The 19809-nt window shown below is 44.6% G+C and overlaps 1 protein-coding gene across 5 annotated transcripts in view; it reads right to left on the bottom strand.

Moving 5' to 3' along the window:
- Positions 1–19809, bottom strand: part of KIAA1958 — a 73227-nt gene that overhangs the window by 12564 nt on the left and 40854 nt on the right. For 2 of the 5 annotated variants that reach the window (XM_081894085.1, XM_081894081.1), the window contains 2 exons: positions 5043–5215; positions 47–1194 (listed from right to left, as the gene is read on the bottom strand). In XM_081894085.1, coding sequence (XP_081750211.1) covers positions 391–1194; positions 5043–5215 — 977 coding nt within the window. In that variant the 3' untranslated portion in view covers positions 47–390. Of the gene's footprint in view, positions 1–46; positions 1199–5042; positions 5216–19809 lie in introns of those variants that run through there. The other 3 variants (XM_081894083.1, XM_081894084.1, XM_081894082.1) reach the window with 2 other exon arrangements.

The raw sequence follows: 19809 nt of genomic DNA, 5'->3' as shown, positions 1-19809 counted from the left end.
GTGTGTGTGTGTGTGTGTGTGTGTGTGTGTGTGTGTGTGTGTAAGTAGCAGCAGTGGCTGGAGAGGCTGAACAGCATGGGTGGGTAAGTTTAACCCTTTCTCCCCTTTTGTGAAGTTGATAAAAATAGCTCTCTCCGCCCCCCTCCCCCAAAAGCTGCTATTTGCACATGGAGGGAAGTTTTCCTTCCAATGCAAAATGAAGCACCAGGGATTGGGGCAATTATCACTGGGATCATAGCAAAGGAGAAAAGACTACAATACCCATCACCTTCAACATCCATGCTGTTCAGCGTGTTCTCACCCAACCTCTTTACAGGTTTTTATAAAAAAAATTAAAAATGCAGAGCAATTGCATTCAAACAATTAACTTCACACCTAGATTGGCCCTTACTAATAGGAGTTCAGAGAGCCAAACCTCCGAGAGGCCTGGGTGAAGGAGATGAAAGTGAAGTTCTCGCAATGGTCAAGCTTGACCTTTTTGGCCAGCTTTGGGACGACCCCCCTCAGTGACCGCAAGCCCATCCTCTGCTCCTCATACCAGACGCTGCCCATGCCAATAGTCTCTTTCCGAGCAGTCAGGTAGAAAGGGGACTTGCCTTCCATTTGTGAAGGAGGCCGGTGGATGTACATGTACTTGTAAAGGAGGCAGTAAGGACAAACCTTGTGCCCTTTGGAGTGGTCGTGGTATATCTGGCCGTAGCACACTCTGTTTGAGCCCAGCCTTTTCTCCCGTTTTACATTGTCTGTTCTGGCAAAAAAGGGCCGGTTCTGTGAATCTTTCAGCAGCTCAATGTCCCCGTACATTAAATCAGCATGTTCCTGAAGCGTCCTCATGTTGAGGTACTGGCTGTTGTATTTTACCACAGTGGACAACAAGGCTACTGGGCTCCCGTCACCCAAGCACCCAATCCTCCACATCTCTTCTTCGTCGGAAAGGGAAAAATAGATGATGTTGCGAGAGCGGGCACCAGACATCCCAGCCTTGCTGAGCACCCTCAGCTTCTCCTTGAGCTTCTTGGTGGAAGAACCAAAGCTTCCGCTTGTGATGGAGAAACCAATCCCAGCATTCTTCAGGATCCGGTCTAACCCTCGGCGGATAGCGTGAAGAGAGGTGGCCAGGAAATCAGAGCCGTCGGTTTTCTTCACGGTGACATAGAAATTTTCAAGGAGCTCGTTCAGCTTCACCGCTGGAATCTGGCTTGCAAGGAATGGGAGCGTTTGCATTAACTCTCACAGAATGATTTCCCCTGCCCACCATGACCACCTTTTTTTGTTTCTTTGGTTGTTTAACAAGAGCTGGGTCTGAAAAATTGAACTGAGCTAATGTATTAGCATTCAACCAGTGGTGTAGCATGGGTTGCCAGTGCCCGGGCAAAGCAAATATCCTTGGCACTGCTCGCCGATAGGCTGGAATGAAGGGGCAATAGTTTAGTGGCCTATCCAAGTGGCAGCCGCAGAGCAGTGCGAGGGTCAAGCACAGCAGAAAGCGGGAAGGGGGATTAGTTTGGAGCAGGTATCTTTCTAAAGCCTTTGCAGAGGACAATCTAGCAACCAACTGCTCCTCTGTCTACCCATGTGGACATGGGAGATTTTCTGTGTGGTGGGGAGCGTGCACAACTATTATTGTTATTATTACTACTGCTTTCTTCCTTTTTCATTTGAAATTTTGTGCCCTTAAGAATTTTGTGCCCAGGGCAACTGCCCTTGTGACTCCGCTCATGCTACAATACTGCACTCAGAGCCAAACCAATCTTTTGCAGAGAATGGACCTTGCAGATCCAAGGACTACTTGTGGTGGCAGCGGTCTGGATCTGCTACCCAAGGCAATGGTTTCATCCTGCCTTATGGGTGGGCCATCCATGCTACACTGTCTGGCAGAGGTTCTCCATGAGTCCTTTCCCCCAGTCTTGCCAGGAGATGCTGGGGATTGAACTTGGACCCTTCTACCACTTACTTACTTCATGGTTCCAAGGACCATGGCAAATTCCTTATTGACAGAGCTGGCCCAAGACATTTTGCTGCCTAAGGAGGAGCAGAAAGAGCCCTCCCCACATCTCGTCAAGGTGCATAGTACCCAAGGCCAGCCAAGTTATTTTACAAGGCAGGAAATTCCAGAATTGCCTCTCCCACTTCCCCAGCAGTAAAAACATAATAATGATATGTTGGATAACTATCCGCTTGCTGTCTTTTCGTGGCACCCCAAATTCATAGCTGGAGGAGGCTCCATCTAATGGAAAGGATATCTAAAGATAGTTTCTCTGTGCAGGAGGGACTTTGTCCCAGATTTTATCTTGCAAACTGCCCTGAGATCTTTTGATGAAGGGTGATATATACCGTATTTTTCGCTCTATAAGACTCACCAAACCACAAGACGCACCTAGTTTTTGGAGGAGGAAAACAAGGAAAAAAAAATCTGAATCTTAGAAGCCAGAACAGCAAGAGGGATCGCTGCGCAGTGAAAGCAGCAATCCCTCTTGCTGTTCTGGCTTCTGGGATAGCTGCGCAGCTTGCATTCACTCCATAAGACGCACACACATTTCCCCTTACTTTTTAGGAGGAAAAAAGTGAGTCTTATAGAGCAAAAAATACGGTAAATCATCATCATCATCATTGGGCTGGTCCTGCTTATTCCCTAACTCATGTCTAACAATTACCAAATTACCATGATGTAGCAGAATACAACGCTACCTGAACCAAGGAAAGGAAGTTGGATGGAACTGAAATGCCCCAGTCAGAATTGCCTTAGGGTGACTCATTCCCAGTCTCTGACCAGTCACCAAATCTGGGGGCAGGAAGGAATTTTCGCCCAGATCAGACTACTGCCGACCTTCCCTATAGCCCCTTCCCTGCGCTACCTGTGGCACATGGCTTCCAGGTTTGTATCATCTTCATCTGTTTGTTCTGCAAATGCCTTTCTGCAGCAGCAGCAGCATCTCAGTTTGTGGCGCACTGAGGGCCAAACTTGCCCCAAGGTTCAATGCACCTATGCATTTAACATGCTTGTTTGTAAAGAGCAAAGGGCAGGCAACTGTCCAGAATAGGAAATTTAACCCCCTCCCCTTCCCCCACCCCTGGGGTAAATAACTCTTCTAATGCTAGAATTTGCTTTGAGGGAAATTATCTGTTGACATCTACAGCACAAATGCTAGCTTCCGTGAGGGTTTGTCCTCAGTGGCTCAGCAGGGGAAGAAAGGGTTAAACTCTCCCTCCATGCCTGCTATGATATTACCAATCTCTCCCCAGCTGATGCTATTGACATTTCTGTTTTTTTAAAGAAGCTCTGCACATTGACAGGAAAAAACATATATCGAACAATGTGTCTAATTTGGCCCTGAGATCTATAGCCTGGATTTTTCCAGCTATTAAATAAACAGCTGTCCAGCTCTTACATTTTCCCTGTTGCACCTGAGTAGCAGAAACTTCCCATCCTGCCTTGCCACTCAGATCTACTTACAGCCTCTGTAAAGCTCATAATTAAAAGGAAAGCTTTAAGCTGGTTATAATGAGATGCTGGCATAAACAGGAGGAAGGCATGAATAACATTGCCTTTGATGCTGAAAGCCATGAAAGTTGCAAGGAGCCTTTTTCTTTGTGTTGTCTCATCACAAGATTAATTTCGGCTATCTTATTTCACATCTGTACCTCAGGCTTTATTAAGCTACACGGAGACTTCTCAGGCCTGTAGCCAGAAATTTTGCGAAAAACATGGGGCGGTGGCTAATGATAGATCAGGAGCGAGGAGAATCAATGCAAAGCAGCCCTGAACACAGGTAACCTAATATATTAAAGTGATTTACTATCAATAGAATAAGCCATACATTTATCAGCAGGAGCAGATTGACATATTACTTAGTAATTGGGTAGAAATGGGACCTGCATGTCCCTCAAACCTCTATCAGTAAAACTGGTAGAGACTTCATGGTGTTGACCCCACACACTGAACGTTCTCTGAATACTAGCAGAATGGTGTTTTCTCAAACAGTGGTTCTTGGCCTACTTTTAGCCAAGCCTTGGTGCCACAGCCTGCCCTCTGCCTCCTCACTTGCCTGCCATCCCCCCTAGCTATGCCATCGCCAGGGGTGCCATCTCCTGGGGGCCAAGTCCATTTTGGGGATTGGTTCTGCCCCACAATGTCCCAAAAGCGTGAAGGTGAAGCACAGAGCCAAGCACGGCACAGCTCCAGTGGCCATCTACTTCTCCTGCTGATGCTCCTGCGGACAGGAAGGTGGGTTGAAGCAGCTTCCTGCCAGTGACAGTGTCAGGAAGAGGACGAGGACGGGCCGCCAGCCATTGAAGCTGTGTTGCCACTGCATTCAGCTTCTCCCTCCGGCTCCTCCTGTCATCACGTGTGCATCACATAGGGACACTGCACATATCTGACATCACACGTGCAACGTTGGCCCCTCCAATCGCCCTCACAAGCTGGCACCTCTGGCCATCGCCTATTGGTTAGACAGCTACCAGCACCACCAACTCCTTGCATGCTGAGTAAAGATTCCTGGGAGATTCTCGCTCACTTCAGAAACTACCTGTGTCAGATAGTAGGATATTCCACAGCTTAAGCACCACCGCTAAGATAGGAAGGGCTGCCATATTTCAAAAAGTGAAAATCTAAGAAATTCTGGACGTATGGAAATCCTAGCAGCCTCACATTCCCCCTGCTGTACTTCAGAAGCCAGAACAACAACCAACTGGGCTTCAAATGCCAAAAAGAAACAAACACAGGGAAGTTCAGACAGAAGGAGGTTGTCCTTGAGATATCAGGCCATATGGGCAGTAAACATCGAGACCAGGACTTTGAACTGGGCCTGGGAACAAAGTATAAGCCTACAGAACCCTTCCTCAGCTGGTGCCCTCCAGCTGTTTTGGACTACAACTCCCATGAGGCATTAGCATTGGTCATGCTGGCTAAGGCTGATGGGAGTTGTAGTTCAAAATACCTGGAAGGCACCATATTGGGGCAGGTTTCACCAGATAAATAAGGCTTCTGCCTTGCAGATTTAACCTAGTTACAGTACACCATCAGAACCAAGGCTACTCACCTTTGTAATGTCCATGTAATCTTTCAGGCCTTTCGTCATACACCAGTATCGCCACACATTCAGAGCATACAGAGTTGCTTTTGTCGTATTTGGGCTCACCGCACTGATGCAAAAGTACTTCAAGTCATCATCAAAATTGAAGATGGGGAATTTATTGAGCTTTGTTGAATAGGCTGAAAAACAAAGAGGAAGGGAAATGCAAAGTAAATTTGTCTTGCTTCTATAATAATACATCTGCTGAGAGCTGTTGTGCCAAGAATGTAAGGCATATTAAGAAAATGAAGATGCAATCCAGCTCCTACTGAAGTCTTTAAAACAAAATGAAAACAACTCCTATTGCTTTTAAAGGGGCAGGATTGCAGCCCCCATGAGCCAACACAGGGAAATCTCACTTCAGCCATTAAACACACATTTATTATTGAAGCTTTCGGCTCAGGGAAGTCTTTTCAGCACAGCTCATACTGAGATTGTCTCAGTGGTCTCAGCGATGAAAAATATTAAGCACTATAAATTTTGTAGGTGAAAAAATACACGTGACCTTTTTGCATTGAGAAAAGATCTAAGGAAGACCCTTACTTACTGCTGCCAGGAGGGGGAGAACTCTGTTAAGATAAGGAATGTGTAGGCTATTTATGCTCAGCATTATAACCGATTTTGTTTCTGCATCCCTATATGTAGTTTTTTCACATTCTGCTAGAAAATCTATATGGTAATGCACTCAGAGATCATGCACTTCAAATGCTCTGGTGTGGGAAGTGACTGGCCAAGCCGCCCTGAAGTCACAGAGGAGAACCATGGGATTCTTCCTCTCCTTGGCAGAACTGCTCAGATCTGGAAAAAGAAAACTTGACTTGGGGCGTGTGTGTGCGTACTCCAGATGACCTGTTTACAGCATTCATCTTGATTTGCTTGCACAAAACACACGCAGAGCTTAGACTATGTCCAGTCATATTAATACTGATATTTGTGTTGCAGTTATGAAACGATGAGCATTCCTCCTAATTTGTTTGCAATGCATTTATTTGTCTTCTTGGTAATCATTTGCCTGCCCCATTGCTTTCCAAACCGCAAAAACGTCTGGGGCATTTTGTTGTTGCTTGCTTGCTTCTTAAGTGGGTCTGCTGCATTTGAGCAGCAGAGCACTTTAATTCACTTAAATTGCACAAACCTAAATTTCAGACCCTCCAAGTGTCCCTATTTTCCAGGGACAGTCCCGGATTTGCAGAAGCCATCCTGATTTCTTATTTGATCCTGGAACATCCTCCTTTTCCTTAGGATGTCCCTATTTTCATTGGATGAATGTTGGAGTAACTATATAACCTTCAGAAGACACCTGAAGTTTTTTTAATGTTTCATGTTTTATTATGTTTTAATATGTGTTGGAAGCCACCCAGAGTGGCTAAGGCAACCAATATTGGGGGAGCTGGGCCCCCTGATTCAAAATGTGGCTCCGGTGGTAAGTTAGACAGTGTTGCAAATAAGAGGATAGGTACCCCTCTTGCCCACCCCCCATAATTTGAGTACTGGCATACATACAGTCTTCTGTTGTTTTCACATTCAGCTGAGTGGACAATGAAGACCAGTGCTTTTTTTTTTTCTTAAAAAAAAATGTTTAGGGGTACTCTCATTTTCTTACTCATATTGAAATACTGCCTCTCAATGAGGCCAAACTTAGATTCACAAAAAGTTTAGGGGTGTGCGTACCCTTGCATCCCACCCCCAAAAAAGCACTGCCTAAGACTCACTACCACAGATCCTTGGACACTGGACTGCAGCTGCCATGAGAAAGCCAGAATAGCAAATGTGCAGTGATGTTGCAATGTGTATATATGCTGAAAGATAACTCACGAATTGGGAAAGGGCTCTTAATAACTCTTATGAAAGAGCAGTATCTTTTTATCGCTGCACTCTAATTTTATTGCATAGGCTATGCTTTCAAATATGCTTTATACTGTTGTGAGTTAGTGGGGGCCCAGGCCACCATAATCTTCGGACTCAACAAGTGTCAGAATTTAATTAAGGCTTGGGGTGCTAAATTGTGTGCCCGACACTTCTAATCCTTGGGTCTACAAGCGTCACAAGCTAATTAAGCCAGGCTAGTCTCCTGTGTTGTGGCAATTGGCTTTGTTACATATCCAGAGCATTTTTGCGTCATTTTCCTTATTGCGAACAATTTGATCCTTTGGGGAAACAGATTCGTTCCACAAGTGCTACCAATCAATTGTAAACACACAAACTTAGAATTGTAGAATTGTAGACTTGGAAGGGGCCTCAAGAGTTATCTATTCCATGGATAGGCAAACTAAGGCCCAGGGGCCGGATCCGGCCCAATTGCCTTCTGAATCCGGCCTGCGGACGGTCCGGGAATCAGCGTGTTTTTACATGAGTAGAATGTGTTCTTTTATTTAAAATGCATCTCAGGGTTATTTGTGGGGCCTGCCTGGTGTTTTTACATGAGTAGAGTATGTGCTTTTATTTAAAATGCATCTCTGGGTTATTTGTGGAGCATAAGAATTCATTCATATTTTCCCCCAAAATATAGTCTGGCCGAGAGACAGCCAGTGGCGTAGCGTGGGGGGGTGCAGGGGGGGCCGGCCGCACCGGGCGCAACATCTGGGGGTTAGGATTAGGGGGCGCAAATCCATGGGTTAGGGGACGCAAATCCATGGGTTAGGGGGCGCAAATTACTTGCCTTGCCCCGGGTGCTGACAACCCACGCTACGCCACTGGGGACAGCGGACCAGCCCCCTGCTGAAAAAGTTTGCTGACCCCTGATCTAGTCCAACCCCCTGCAACAAAAGTATCTCAACACGTGGGGGCCCCCCATCCAATTCTAAACCATATCAAACCCTGTTTTGTTTTGCATAAGTGCTAGCAGTTTTATTCCTGGTATGTGATTGAATCCCACCCAAAAATAGCTACAGTTTGGAAGTGCCCTTAAAGTCTTCCTCTGTTTACCAGTCCCAGTAATAAATAAATAAATAAAACTGCATCACAGCAAGCGTAAGAATTTATCACAGATTAAAATGCTTTCCCCCAAGTAGCTAAAGCACTGGCAGTGATTTGCATGGGGTTCAGATCTACAGTGGTTCATGGTACATGAAAAAAAGAGAAAGAGCACTGTACTCAACAACAGGAACATAACTCAATTAAGAGCATAATAGAATTAGTGGTTGTTCATAAGGTTATATCAGGCCAAATACAGAAACTGACTTAATTAAAAAAAATGAAATTCAGATTCATGTGAAAATGCTGTAGAAACTTGCATTTGTTTTCTGTTTTCAAAGTATTCCTCCCAGTGTGCTACAAAGCAGCTCCTATTAAGGTTACTATCTGTAATTATAATACTAATATGTGCAATAATAATACAAACAGGGGAGAAAGAGACGGGGTGAGAAAACCATTAGTTCTTCTTTATTAAAACCCCACAAGCCTTTTCAGGGAAAGCAGCCAAGTTTCATTTGTTCTTGGCAGGAATTATAAAGCAAAACAAGGGTTCCTTTCCAACTGCAGTGAGAGTTTTGCTCTGGTCTGCAACACGAGAGTCACTCCCTTGATCGTATCTGAAGAGGCAGCGCGCCAGAGCTTGAGCTACTTTGAGGTGAGTTAAAATGAAGTCATTTGAAGACAGGGAGGCTCTGGAACTTCCATAACAGCAGGAGAAGTAGTGGGTTAGTTTTAAAGACTGGAATGTCATCATAGTTTATGGCTGATGTGTGTAACATCTCTATACCACTTAAGAACACTGAGTACACTTTCAGTGGCTGCTCTGTACTCAGATTATCAGATTTTTATTCCACCTTTCCCATAAAGAGCTTAGAGTAGCACATAGGGCCTCTAGGCCTTTTACCTTCATAAAAAAAAAACAGTCCTTGTGAGCCTGAGAGAAAATCATGGGGTGGCTATTACCCAATAGGTTTTGTAGATAATGGGGGACTTGAACTTAGTTCTCCCTGGGGTCAGTCTAACACTAACCACAACACCACACTGGCTTTCACGTGAGGCATTTCATGCTCTTACAGCAAGGATGGAGAATCCATGGCTCTCCAGATGTTGTTGGACTCCAATTCCTATCAGTCCAATCCAAAGGTCAGGGGTGATGGGAGATGTAGTCCAGCAATATCTGGAGTTTGCATTTCTTAGTGTAGATCTGATGTGTAGAGATCTTTACTATTCTGATTAATACAGGAGGATTCAGGAAGCTACTGGAAGTTTTTCTCCTCTGTGTGAAAGAAGGTTCTTGTTTTGGTTATTCCTTCTGAGAAGCTGAGTACAGCTGCTTTAAACTGGTTCTGTTATCTCTTCTGCAAGGTCATGCTGACTATAAAAGGAGGCCAGAAGGAGCCTGAGTTTCACTCACTTTCTCTTTTGTCTCTCTTTTGTTCTGGTCTGGTGTTCTGTATATAGTATGCTTAGTGTTAGGGTTTTGGACTTATTATAAGTTCTTGTAAGTTTGTTAAGTCTGCTGCAACTGGATTTCTATGGACTGTGCCAATCCTGAATGTATTGTATTTGTGACCATTATGCTTATTTGCCTTCAGCACCAGTAAAAGCTCTGCTGGATGAAATTGCCTCTGGTCTATTTTTTGGGAACTGTGCAATGTGTTTAAGTTCTTCCTCCACATGTATGACAAGGTTCCCCATCCCTGACACAAAAGCCCAAGCTATTTGATAGGTCAGAATAAGAGTAGGGTGGATAGAGAGCTGGAAAACCAAGCCTAATACTCAAACCATGGTGCTGCCCTGAGAAACTGGGAAACCATGAAGAAAAGAACCCAACGGCTAAGTCCCTGATGGGTGCAGTTTTCTTGGTGACTAGGACATAGCCAACTTGGCAATAAGACCTGGATGTCACCAATGCTGGAGGAAGGGGCTAGAAGTAACAACGTAAGACCAGCCTGCAGGATCAGGCCAAAGGCCCATCTAGTCCAGCATCCTATACTCACAGTGGTCAACCAGGGCCTGAGTGTGATTGCAGTCTCCTCACTTGTGCTTCCCTGCAACTGGTATTTAGAGACACATATCCTCAGATACTGGGTTTTGCCACTAAGTAGCTGCAAGGACCCCATTCCTGGGTTGGAGAATGAACACTCCAGGGGTAGTTCCAGGTGTGGCAGCCTTGGCTTAGCCCTGCACGCAGCCCAAATTTACTGGTCCATGTCATATGAAAGACCACATGGCAGTGTCCATCACATAGCTGTTTCATCACATGCTAATGGACTTTGCACAAATTCCACCCTGCCCATATCACCAACATGCTAATCTGGTTGTGCAAGTGGCTTTTTCTTTTTAAAACCAAAAGAAAATATTCATTTTGATGTGTTTAGGTTTAGGATCATGGTGCTGAGAGCTTCTTTCTGAAAGCAATCCACTGAGATGGCCAATTAATTCTGTGTTAGCTACACATGCCATTAGCCGCAGTATTCTATCTGTGCCTAGGTAGGGTGGCATGTTAACTTAATGAACTGTTTTCTGCAAAGCCGGCTGCCTTCTTTAATCACAGGGAAAGAATTTGCCCGTGGTTTTGAAGCATGCTGTAGACACAACACAGGCAAAGGGAAAGACTCCTGTTGGAGCCTCCATATGATTTCTATTTTGCCTGTCTGCCTTGCCTTAGGCCTGCAGACTTGGATCTGTGATGTTATTGCATTTGCAGCCCTTCTTTCTTCCAGAGAACTCAAGAGTGGTGTTTTGTCCTCCCAGCACAAAACATAGGCTGAGAGAGATGGACCACCCCTGGTTATCCAGTAAGGGTCATAGATGACCCTTCATGGATTTGATCTTGGGTTTTCCACATGCAAAACTAGGCCTGTACAACCTGTAAACCTATTGTCATGATGGCCTGGAGGTCTGGGTAGCCAAAGGTCCTTAGCAGCTTTCTATTGTGCTTCTGATGCGCTTTAAAGTTAGGAAGCCATTAGCCTCAGAGGGGAGTTGTTGCTGTTATTGATTTGATGGCATCCTTGTCCCTACGCCGTTCAGCCTCAGGACTAGGGAAGGAAGTCAGAAATAGCTGGTGTTAGCTGGCCTTTACCTCCAGTGGGACACTTAGCAGACTTAAGCAGGCAACATGACAGAGGCGTATACTACTACGCACTGTGTGGAGAAAATGGGGAGGGTGTTTCTCTCCCTCTCTAATAACAACAACAACAACAACTTGAGGACCAACTGAGGGGAGAGAGAGTTTCTGCTGATCATAAGACAACGGTTTTTCCACCTGCCTTGCCCCACCCTCAAGCCTTGGGAGTCTTTCCTGCAGAAGCAGCTGAGAAGAGAGTAGAGGAGTTCAGGGATATGTCCTTGGTTTTCAGTTTGAATCTTTAACATGGTTTTGTATGTTTTGTGGTATATTATGCATTGTGATTTGCTGTTATTTTTTATTGATTATAGATTAGTAATTCTTTCTTGTAACTGATAAGGGTAAAGTGTTTAATAAGTTTTTGCTGATGTTTAATTTTACTGTTTACTATTGCGTTCTAATGGATTTATTGAATATTGCCTTATCTGGTATAAGTTGTTTATTTTAAAGTTTACTGTGACTTTTTATATTGGATCAGATTGTATTAATGTTTGGTGTTTTATTATTTTTATGCGTGTTGGAAGCCACCCAGAGTGGCTGGGGCAACCCAGCCAGATGGGAGGGGCATAAATAATAAAATATTGTTACTAAGTTATTGTTATCTGACAAAGCTGAAAGTGGCAAGATTCAGGACAGGCGAAAGGTGCATAAACTATGGAATAAAATGTGGTCTTCTGCATCTATGCGAGCCCAAATTATAGGGAAGAAGAGTGCGATACAAATTACCGTAGGTAAAGAGCAGAACCTTCTGAGCATTACTGGCACACCAGAGCATTACTCTACTCAACCATATTTTAAAATGATAAAATGCCACTCAACAGTTCTCAACACTGTACATCCAATGAAATTAACCTTTCAATAAGTCATTTATGAAACTTTTTAATACAATCATGAGCAGTAAACAATGACATTAAATGTTTCCCCCCACTAAAACATCAGAATTGGCCATTGTAAAATACAAGCTCTCACTTTAAAAAAAAAATCAAATTAAAACACAACTACATTTTTCTTTTGAGAATCATATAATTGCCTGCATAAATGAGTAATCTACTTTTTTTAAAAAAAAACTTTCACTTTGTCTATGTATATAGCTCTTCCCTGCTTTCCTACTAAATTGCACACAATTTGCATCAGGATGTTAAGGGGTCATGGATATTTCTCAACCAATACAAGTTGAGGGAAGGGAGCATGTTTGAATCCTCAGAGTGCCCCAGATTTCATTTACCATGCAGATGTCCCTGTTTGCTATCAGATTTAACAGCAGGTGCCTTTTCTTTTGTAACAAATTTAGCATTTAGAGAGCTGAGCGTCACATGGAACACTGTGGATTGGGAGCACATAACATCACATTTGAAGTGGCTATACGTGTCTTTTTTTCACCATACGCATTGCATGCACGCTAGAGCGCCGTAGCCGAATTGCAACTTCCGACCTTCAACGTGCCATGGTGAATCTCCAAAATGTGGTAATGATGGCATTCACATATGAATTTGACAGCCCCAGATAAATGTTGGCATTGTTTGAAACCAGCTGTTCCCTAGCTGCAACACACAGAACTAACCACAACACTGATCAGAGTTGAGTCTCCATGCCACATCCAGTTCTGCTCTGCTGTCTAGGTGGCCACTGAGAGTCACATGGAATCTCACAAGTTGCTCTGTGGTCTTGATACATTGCATTATGGCTGGGGTTGAATAGTTCATAGTAGCTGTCTGATTTCAGTAGCATCCCTGTGGTAAGCTGTAACATGCATTTCAGGTCTCAGGGCATACATATACCCAGCAAGAGGGCTCCCGCATTCTCTCAGAGCCTTGGCACCTTCTTCCCAAAGCCCAGAAAGTTTCTGCCTTGCTTAGGGAAGGAGGAATGATGCTCATGCTCATAACATCAAGATGTTGGAATGTGTCTCCTCCCCACCCTGCAATTTGGTGTCTCTGGCCCCAACTGTTCTCCTACGGAAAAATTCACTGCATGTTTTAAGGTTTATCTTATGCTCCTTCCACCTTCCAGATTGCAAAAGGAGCTGAAAATAAACCCGGGTCAACGGGAAGCAAATTCAGTTTTGCAGATTTGTGACCTGCTAAACTGAATGTCACTCAGCTTCAGAATTTCTCTAGCACATAGGAAGCTACCTTAGACAAAAGTCAAACTGTTTGGCCACCTGGCCCATTCTTACCGTATTTTTCGCTCTATAGGACGCACTTTCCCCCCTCCAAAAATTAAGGGGAAATGTATGTGCGTCCTATGGAGCGAATGCAGGCTCCTTGGCTTCAGCGATAGCAACGCGAAGCCTCCAAAGCACAGAGGGAAAGCTCCCCCCGCATTCCGGAGGCTTTGCGTTGCTCTGGGGGCTTCTGGCAGCTATCCACAAGTCTTCGGAGCTCAGCAGGAGTTCCTGCTGCACTCCGAACGCTTGCAGATAGCCACCTGAAGCCTGGAGAGTGAGAGGGGTCGGTGAACACTGATCCATCTTGCTCTCCAGGCTTCGCTTCGCTGGAGAGGCAATGCACAGTTTTCCCTCTCTGCGCAGTGCCCCTTCAGTGAAGCGGGAGGAGAAAAGGAAGGGGCTCCATTTCTCCTGCTGCTTCACTGATGGGGCACTAAGCGGGGGGGGGGATATTTTTTTCCTGTTCTCCCCCTCCTATGGTCCAGTGCATCCTATAGAGCGAAAAATACGGTATATAAAGGAAGGGCCATAGCTCAGACGTAGAGCATCTGCTTTGCATTCAGAAGGTCCCAGGTTCAATCCTCGGCAACTGCAAGCAAGGACAGGAGACACCCTGGTCTGAAACCCTGACAAGCTGCTGCCTGTCAGTGTAGACAATACTGAGCTAGATGAACCACTGGTCTGACTCCGTACTGGGCTGATTGCCTTGCTCTGTGGGCTCCCCTACAGAACCAGGACAAGCAGTGCAGCTCCCTGCCCAAATCAATCATCAGATAAGACAGAATAAAGTCAAAGAAACAATTCATTATGTCAGAACTGAAATATTTATTTAAAAAATCTTCCCTAACCTGGTGCAGGACGCCGGTGGCACTGTGGTCTAAACCACAGAGCCTAGGGCTTGCCGATCAGAAGGTCGGCGGTTTGAATCTCCGTGACGGGGTGAGCTCCAGTTGCTCGGTCCCAGCTCCTGCCAACCTAGCAGTTTGAAAGCACATCAAAGTGCAAGTAGATAAATAGGTACCACTCCGGTGGGAAGGTAAACGGCATTTCCGTGCGCTGCTCTGGTTCGCCAGAAGCGGCTTAGTCATGCTGGCCACATGACCCGGAAGCTGTACGCCGGCTCCCTTGGCCAATAAAGCGAGATGAGCGCCTCAACCCCAGAGTCATCCACAACTGGACCTAATTGTCAGGGGTCCCTTTACCCTTTTTTAACCTGGTGCACCCCAGTCATTGGCGTCCCAAGGTCTGTCAACCCCAGCCAGCATTGCCAATTGTCTAGGGTAGCAGGGAGCTGTAATCTAGAACACTCAGAGGCCCTTCCCTTCTTCTCAATGTTCAAGTCCTTTTGATATCCCTTTTATTTTATTGGAAGGGATAGACCAGTGGGCTTATACCATCAAGTCACTATACAAGTATGCAGGTCTTCAGGACAGGGTACAACAATTGCTGTTTCTGCATCTCATAGAAGGTGCTGTTGCAAGGTTTATTTGCACCACAGTTTTTGTACTGTGTTTGCACAGTAGTGTTGCACAAAATGTTTGAGCAGCACAGAACTGACTAGGAATGGGACATTTCAGGGACCTCCATTGAATCGATCCTAAAGCCATTCTGATAATCAGCCACCTAGCGTCTTATAATCAGATTGCAATTGGCATGGACCACGGTGAGACAAAGTGAACCTTCTGTGCTTTGCCTTCATTGCATTGTCACAGATACATATTTCCATTAAAAGGGGGGGAGAGAAGAAAATTATTGAATTAAAATAGGCTTGTGCAATTTATCAAATACCAGGTTGAATGCATCCCATCAGTCATGTATTGTGAGTTGCCACTTGTGTCTGATGGTAACTCCTCTAAAAGCATGCAAAGGAAGCTGGAGGTGATAGTGCTCAAAGCCAAACATGCAGAGGATCTGATTGCCAGTCTACTTTAATCTCTTTTCTTGGCAGCTGCTTTCCCCTAAGTATTAAAAGACATAGGAGCATGGGAAATTAGCCTCGAGAGAGAGAGAAGCAAATATGCTCCTTACGTTCTGCATATTTGACTGCCATTTGACAGCGGAGAAGCCTTCAGAATTCTCAACAGGCAGAGCTGATCTGCTCTCACACAGCAAGTGCAATGTGCCATTCATACATTCGTTTTAAAAGTATCTGGGGTGGGTTTTATTGGGGGGTGCTTTTACCTATTTCTAAACTGTTTTTTGGAGATCATGGCCACTGGTCCCATCACCTCCTGGCAAATAGAAGGGGAAGAAATGGAGGCAGTGAGAGATTTTACTTTCTTGGGCTCCATGATCACTGCAGATGGTGACAGCAGTCACAAAATTAAAAGACACCTGCTTCTTGGGAGAAAAGCAATGACAAACTAGACAGCATCTTAAAAATCAGAGACATCTGTGAACAAAGGTTTGTATAGCTAAAGCTATGGTTTTCCCAGTAGTGATGTATGGAAGTGAGAGCTGGACCATAAAGAAGGCTGATAGCCAAAGAATTGATGCTTTTGAATTATGGTGCTGGAGGAGACTCTTGAGAGTCCCATGGACTGCAAGAAGATCAAACCGATCCATTCTTAAGGAAATCAGCCCTGAGTGCTCACTGGAAGGACAGATTGTGAAGCTGAGGCTCCAAGACTTTGGCCACCTCATGAGAAGAGAAGACTCCCTGGAAAAGACCCTGATGTTGGGAAAGATGGAGGGCACAAGGAGAAGGGGACGGCAGAGGATGAGATGGTTGGACAGTGTTCTCGAAGCTACCAACATGAGTTTGACCACACTGCGGGAGGCAGTGGAAGACAGGAGTGCCTGGTGTGCTCTGGTCCATGGGGTCACAAAGAGTCGGACACGACTAAACGACTAAACAACAACAAAACTGTTTCCTGCTGTTTTTACTGCACATCACCTTGAGAAGCTTGTGACCAGGAGCTTTTGCACTTCATAAAACTCCCGTTTTAGCAAGTAACTCCTAGTGATTCCTGCATGAGCTGGATCAGCTTTTGGGTGGAACAAAAATAAAAAAGAGACATGCATATTGCAATTAGCTTTTTTAAAAAAATAGAACAAGGTCATCACGAAAATAATAAAGTAATTTGCAAGTCTTTCGTCTGAAGGTATTGCTCTCCGAATTATAGCTTCACTACTGATTTATTATACAAATGATTGTTCTATTCCAGGAATAAAAGGTAAAGGTAAAGGGCCCCCTGGATGGTTACATCCAGTCAAAGGCAGCTATGGGATTGTGGCGCTCATCTCACTTTCAGGCTGAGGGAGCAGGTGTTTGTCCGCAGACAGCTTTTTGGGTCATGTGGCCAGCATGACTAAACCACTTCTGGCACAACGGGCCACCGTGACAGAAACCAGAGCGCATGGAAACACCATTTACCTTCCCGCCACAGTGGTACTTATTTATCTACTTGCACTGCCGTGCTTTCGAACTGCTAGGTTCGCAGGAGCGGGGATAGAGCAACGGGAGCTCGCCCCGCTGCGGGGATTCAAACTGCCAACCTTCTGATAGGCAAGCCCAAGAGGCTCAGTGGTTTAGACCACAGCCTCCTTTACCTTACCTATTTCAGGAATATAGGAAATGGCCTTATACCAAAACAGACCATTAGCCCATCTAGGTTGGTAGTGTCTACACCAGGCATCCCCATGCTCGGCCCTCCAGCTGTTTTGGGACTACAACTCCCATCATTCCTAGCTAACAGGACCAGTGGTCAGGGATGATGGGAATTGTAGTCCCAAAACAGCTGAAGGGCCAAGTTTGGGGGTGCCTGGTCTACACCAATGATGGGAAACCTTTGTTCCTTTGGACTACAACTCTCATAATCCCTGACCATTGGACATGCTGCCTGGGGCTGATGGGAACTGGAATCCAACATCTGGAAGGTCCCATGTTCACCATCCCTGGGGATTGAACTTCTGGGGATTGAACTTCTGAATGCAAAGCAGGTGCACTACTGTGGAGATGTGGCTCTCCGTGAAGCTTACTAAATAATCAGATAAAGAATTCCACAAAATCGTGTAACTAACCGGGATCCAGAGTTCCTCAGTTAGCAACTTCCTGTTTCACCAGCCAAGAATCCTTTGCCATCAAGCACCTAAACTTTTTTTTTCTTCACTTTTATGTTATTTAAGTTAGGGGAAAGACCTCAACTGCTTATCTGGTTTCCATTTGCAAAACTGAGAGCTTGTTAGTGGCCAACTCGCTTGGTGAGATGACAGTCTTTAAATGATGTTGAAGACACTGTGAAGGGTTACAGCACCTCCCATAAAATACACTGCAACACTGTGGGGGAAGGGTTTACGAAAATTTATTAGGAACTATCTTGGTAAAGATAAAAGGTAGTCTTTCCCAGGGCCAAAGTTTCACTAAAACCTTAGACTGTGAATAGCTGAGAATTCTGTTATATCTTCAGCATCCCCCCCCCCCCTCACAGTTACAATAGATTTTTTGGGTTCCATGGGAAAAAGAAATGATTGCTAAACCAGTTAAAGTCTGTCATCTTGATGCACCCTGGGAAGCCACGGTTTCCCCAACAGTATAATGAGAATCATAGTGACCCACCTAGGACATTTTAAAAGTGCTATTTAAATGATTTTTAATAACAATATAAAGTTGGGCCCAAAATAACACATTAACTATTTGTTTGCCCTGGTCACAGACTGGATGTCTTAGAACAGCATGACTTGAAAATTTGGCACGATTTATCAACCACAACATATTATATTTTCCTTCTACAGAAGGCACTAGTATGAACTCCAGATTAAAAAATATATAAATAAAAAAGATACAAGTTGTAATGTCACACATAAAACTATTAACTTGCACAGCCCTCACAGTAAACTGTACCATTTCCCCCCATTTAACTACAATACAGTAAATGGTTATAGCAGCAATGGTTAACAATCCTACAAAGATACAAATGCATTGATAAAACATGCATATTTAACAGGAACATCACTGAATTACACAATGCATAGAATTTTTTTACTTTTTGGCAAGACAGAGATTTATTTATTTTTTAGAAGCAAATTACTCCTCCAGCCCCCCCCCAAAAAAAACTGCTAAAAAAGTTGACTTCAGTTGGAACAGGGAATTGGTTAGAAGAAAACAGGGACAACCAACTTCCATATTCTCAGCAGTCAAGGGAAGAGGGGAAATATATTTTGCTGCACAAACTGATCTCTACAAAAATGGGCAGGTTCTGTACTAAAGTTGATGACATCTACCAATAAGAGTGCTACAGGTTAAGGGGCAATGTGCTCAAGCAAAGCTGGAGCATTATAAACTCCCAAAGAGAGATGCAACTATGTATGGAATGGCTCCTGTAACATGAAAACTTTTTTTTTATCCTTATGAGTGGAAATATGGGCATAGACTATATAATAGCCTTGGTGGCCAAATGAAAATGTAGACAGGGCTATTGCACCTTAAGCAGATTGTGATGCTGAAATCCCCTCTTCTACACAGCAATTAAAGGTGCAAAAGTCCTAGCTGCTCTTTCATCTGCCCCAGACAAAGGGGCACAGACAAAGGGCTTCCAGATCTGCTTTTAGGCCCCACGTGAATAGTTGGTTATTCTTGAGTTAGAAAACATCAGATGCATAGGGGCCAACTCCTATGGGCTGAGGTCCCTTCTCCCTCCCCCCCCCCATAAAATATTTGAGGGGCCTGTCCCCCCTCAAAGTTGATGAACATTGCCATTCAAATGGTGTGCATGTGCCATGTCTAATGATCAATTATGCATTCCTGCCCCCCATATTTTATTCAAGTTGCCCCCTGATCAGATGTTACTGCATGAGATCTAATATACTATAAAAAATTCGCTCAATAGAAAATTGTTCTGTAACGAAACAATGCAAATTTCCTAAAATATGTTATGGGAGAATCAAATCACAAGGAGGATTAAATGTGGCATATAGATCAAAAGTCCCCCGGGCCCCCGCTACAGATTTCCTAGTGCTGAGTTGTATATAATGGAATATGGGGCCAGATCAGCTTTCCTCAATCTGGTGCCCTCTGTATACACTGGTAGTGTGGCAATTTGTAAGAATCACATACAGTCGTACCTTGGAAGTCAAATGGAATCCATTCTGGAAGTCCGTTCAACTTCCAAAACATTTGGAAACCAAGGTGTGGCTTCCGATTGGCTGCAGGAAGTTCCTGCAGCCAATCGGAAGACGCATAACAAGCGTTGGACATTTGGGTTCCAAAGAGCATTTGCAAACCGGAACACTCGCTTCCGGGTTTGAGGCGTTCGGGAGCCAAAGCGTTCGAGTCACAAGGCATTCAACTTCCCAGGTATGACTGTATTGTAGAGGTAGCCAGTGTATTGGGAAGATGCTTCCAGACTACAACTCTGATCATCCTTGGTCATTGGCCATGCTGGCTGGCGATGATGCAATCTGGGAGTCCCAACACCATATGGAGGGCCCCACATTGGCTACCCTTGATATACTGTATGGCAGGGAAACCCTGCTGCTGGGGAACAACTGTGCTTGAGCCTTGAAGAAGAAAGCCCAGTTAT

This window comes from Podarcis melisellensis (assembly GCF_964234715.1).
Source record: "Podarcis melisellensis genome assembly, chromosome: 17".
NCBI lineage: Eukaryota > Metazoa > Chordata > Lepidosauria > Squamata > Lacertidae > Podarcis > Podarcis melisellensis.
The sequence above is the reverse complement of the archived record's forward strand: the minus strand, read 5'-3'. Positions and strand labels throughout refer to the sequence as shown.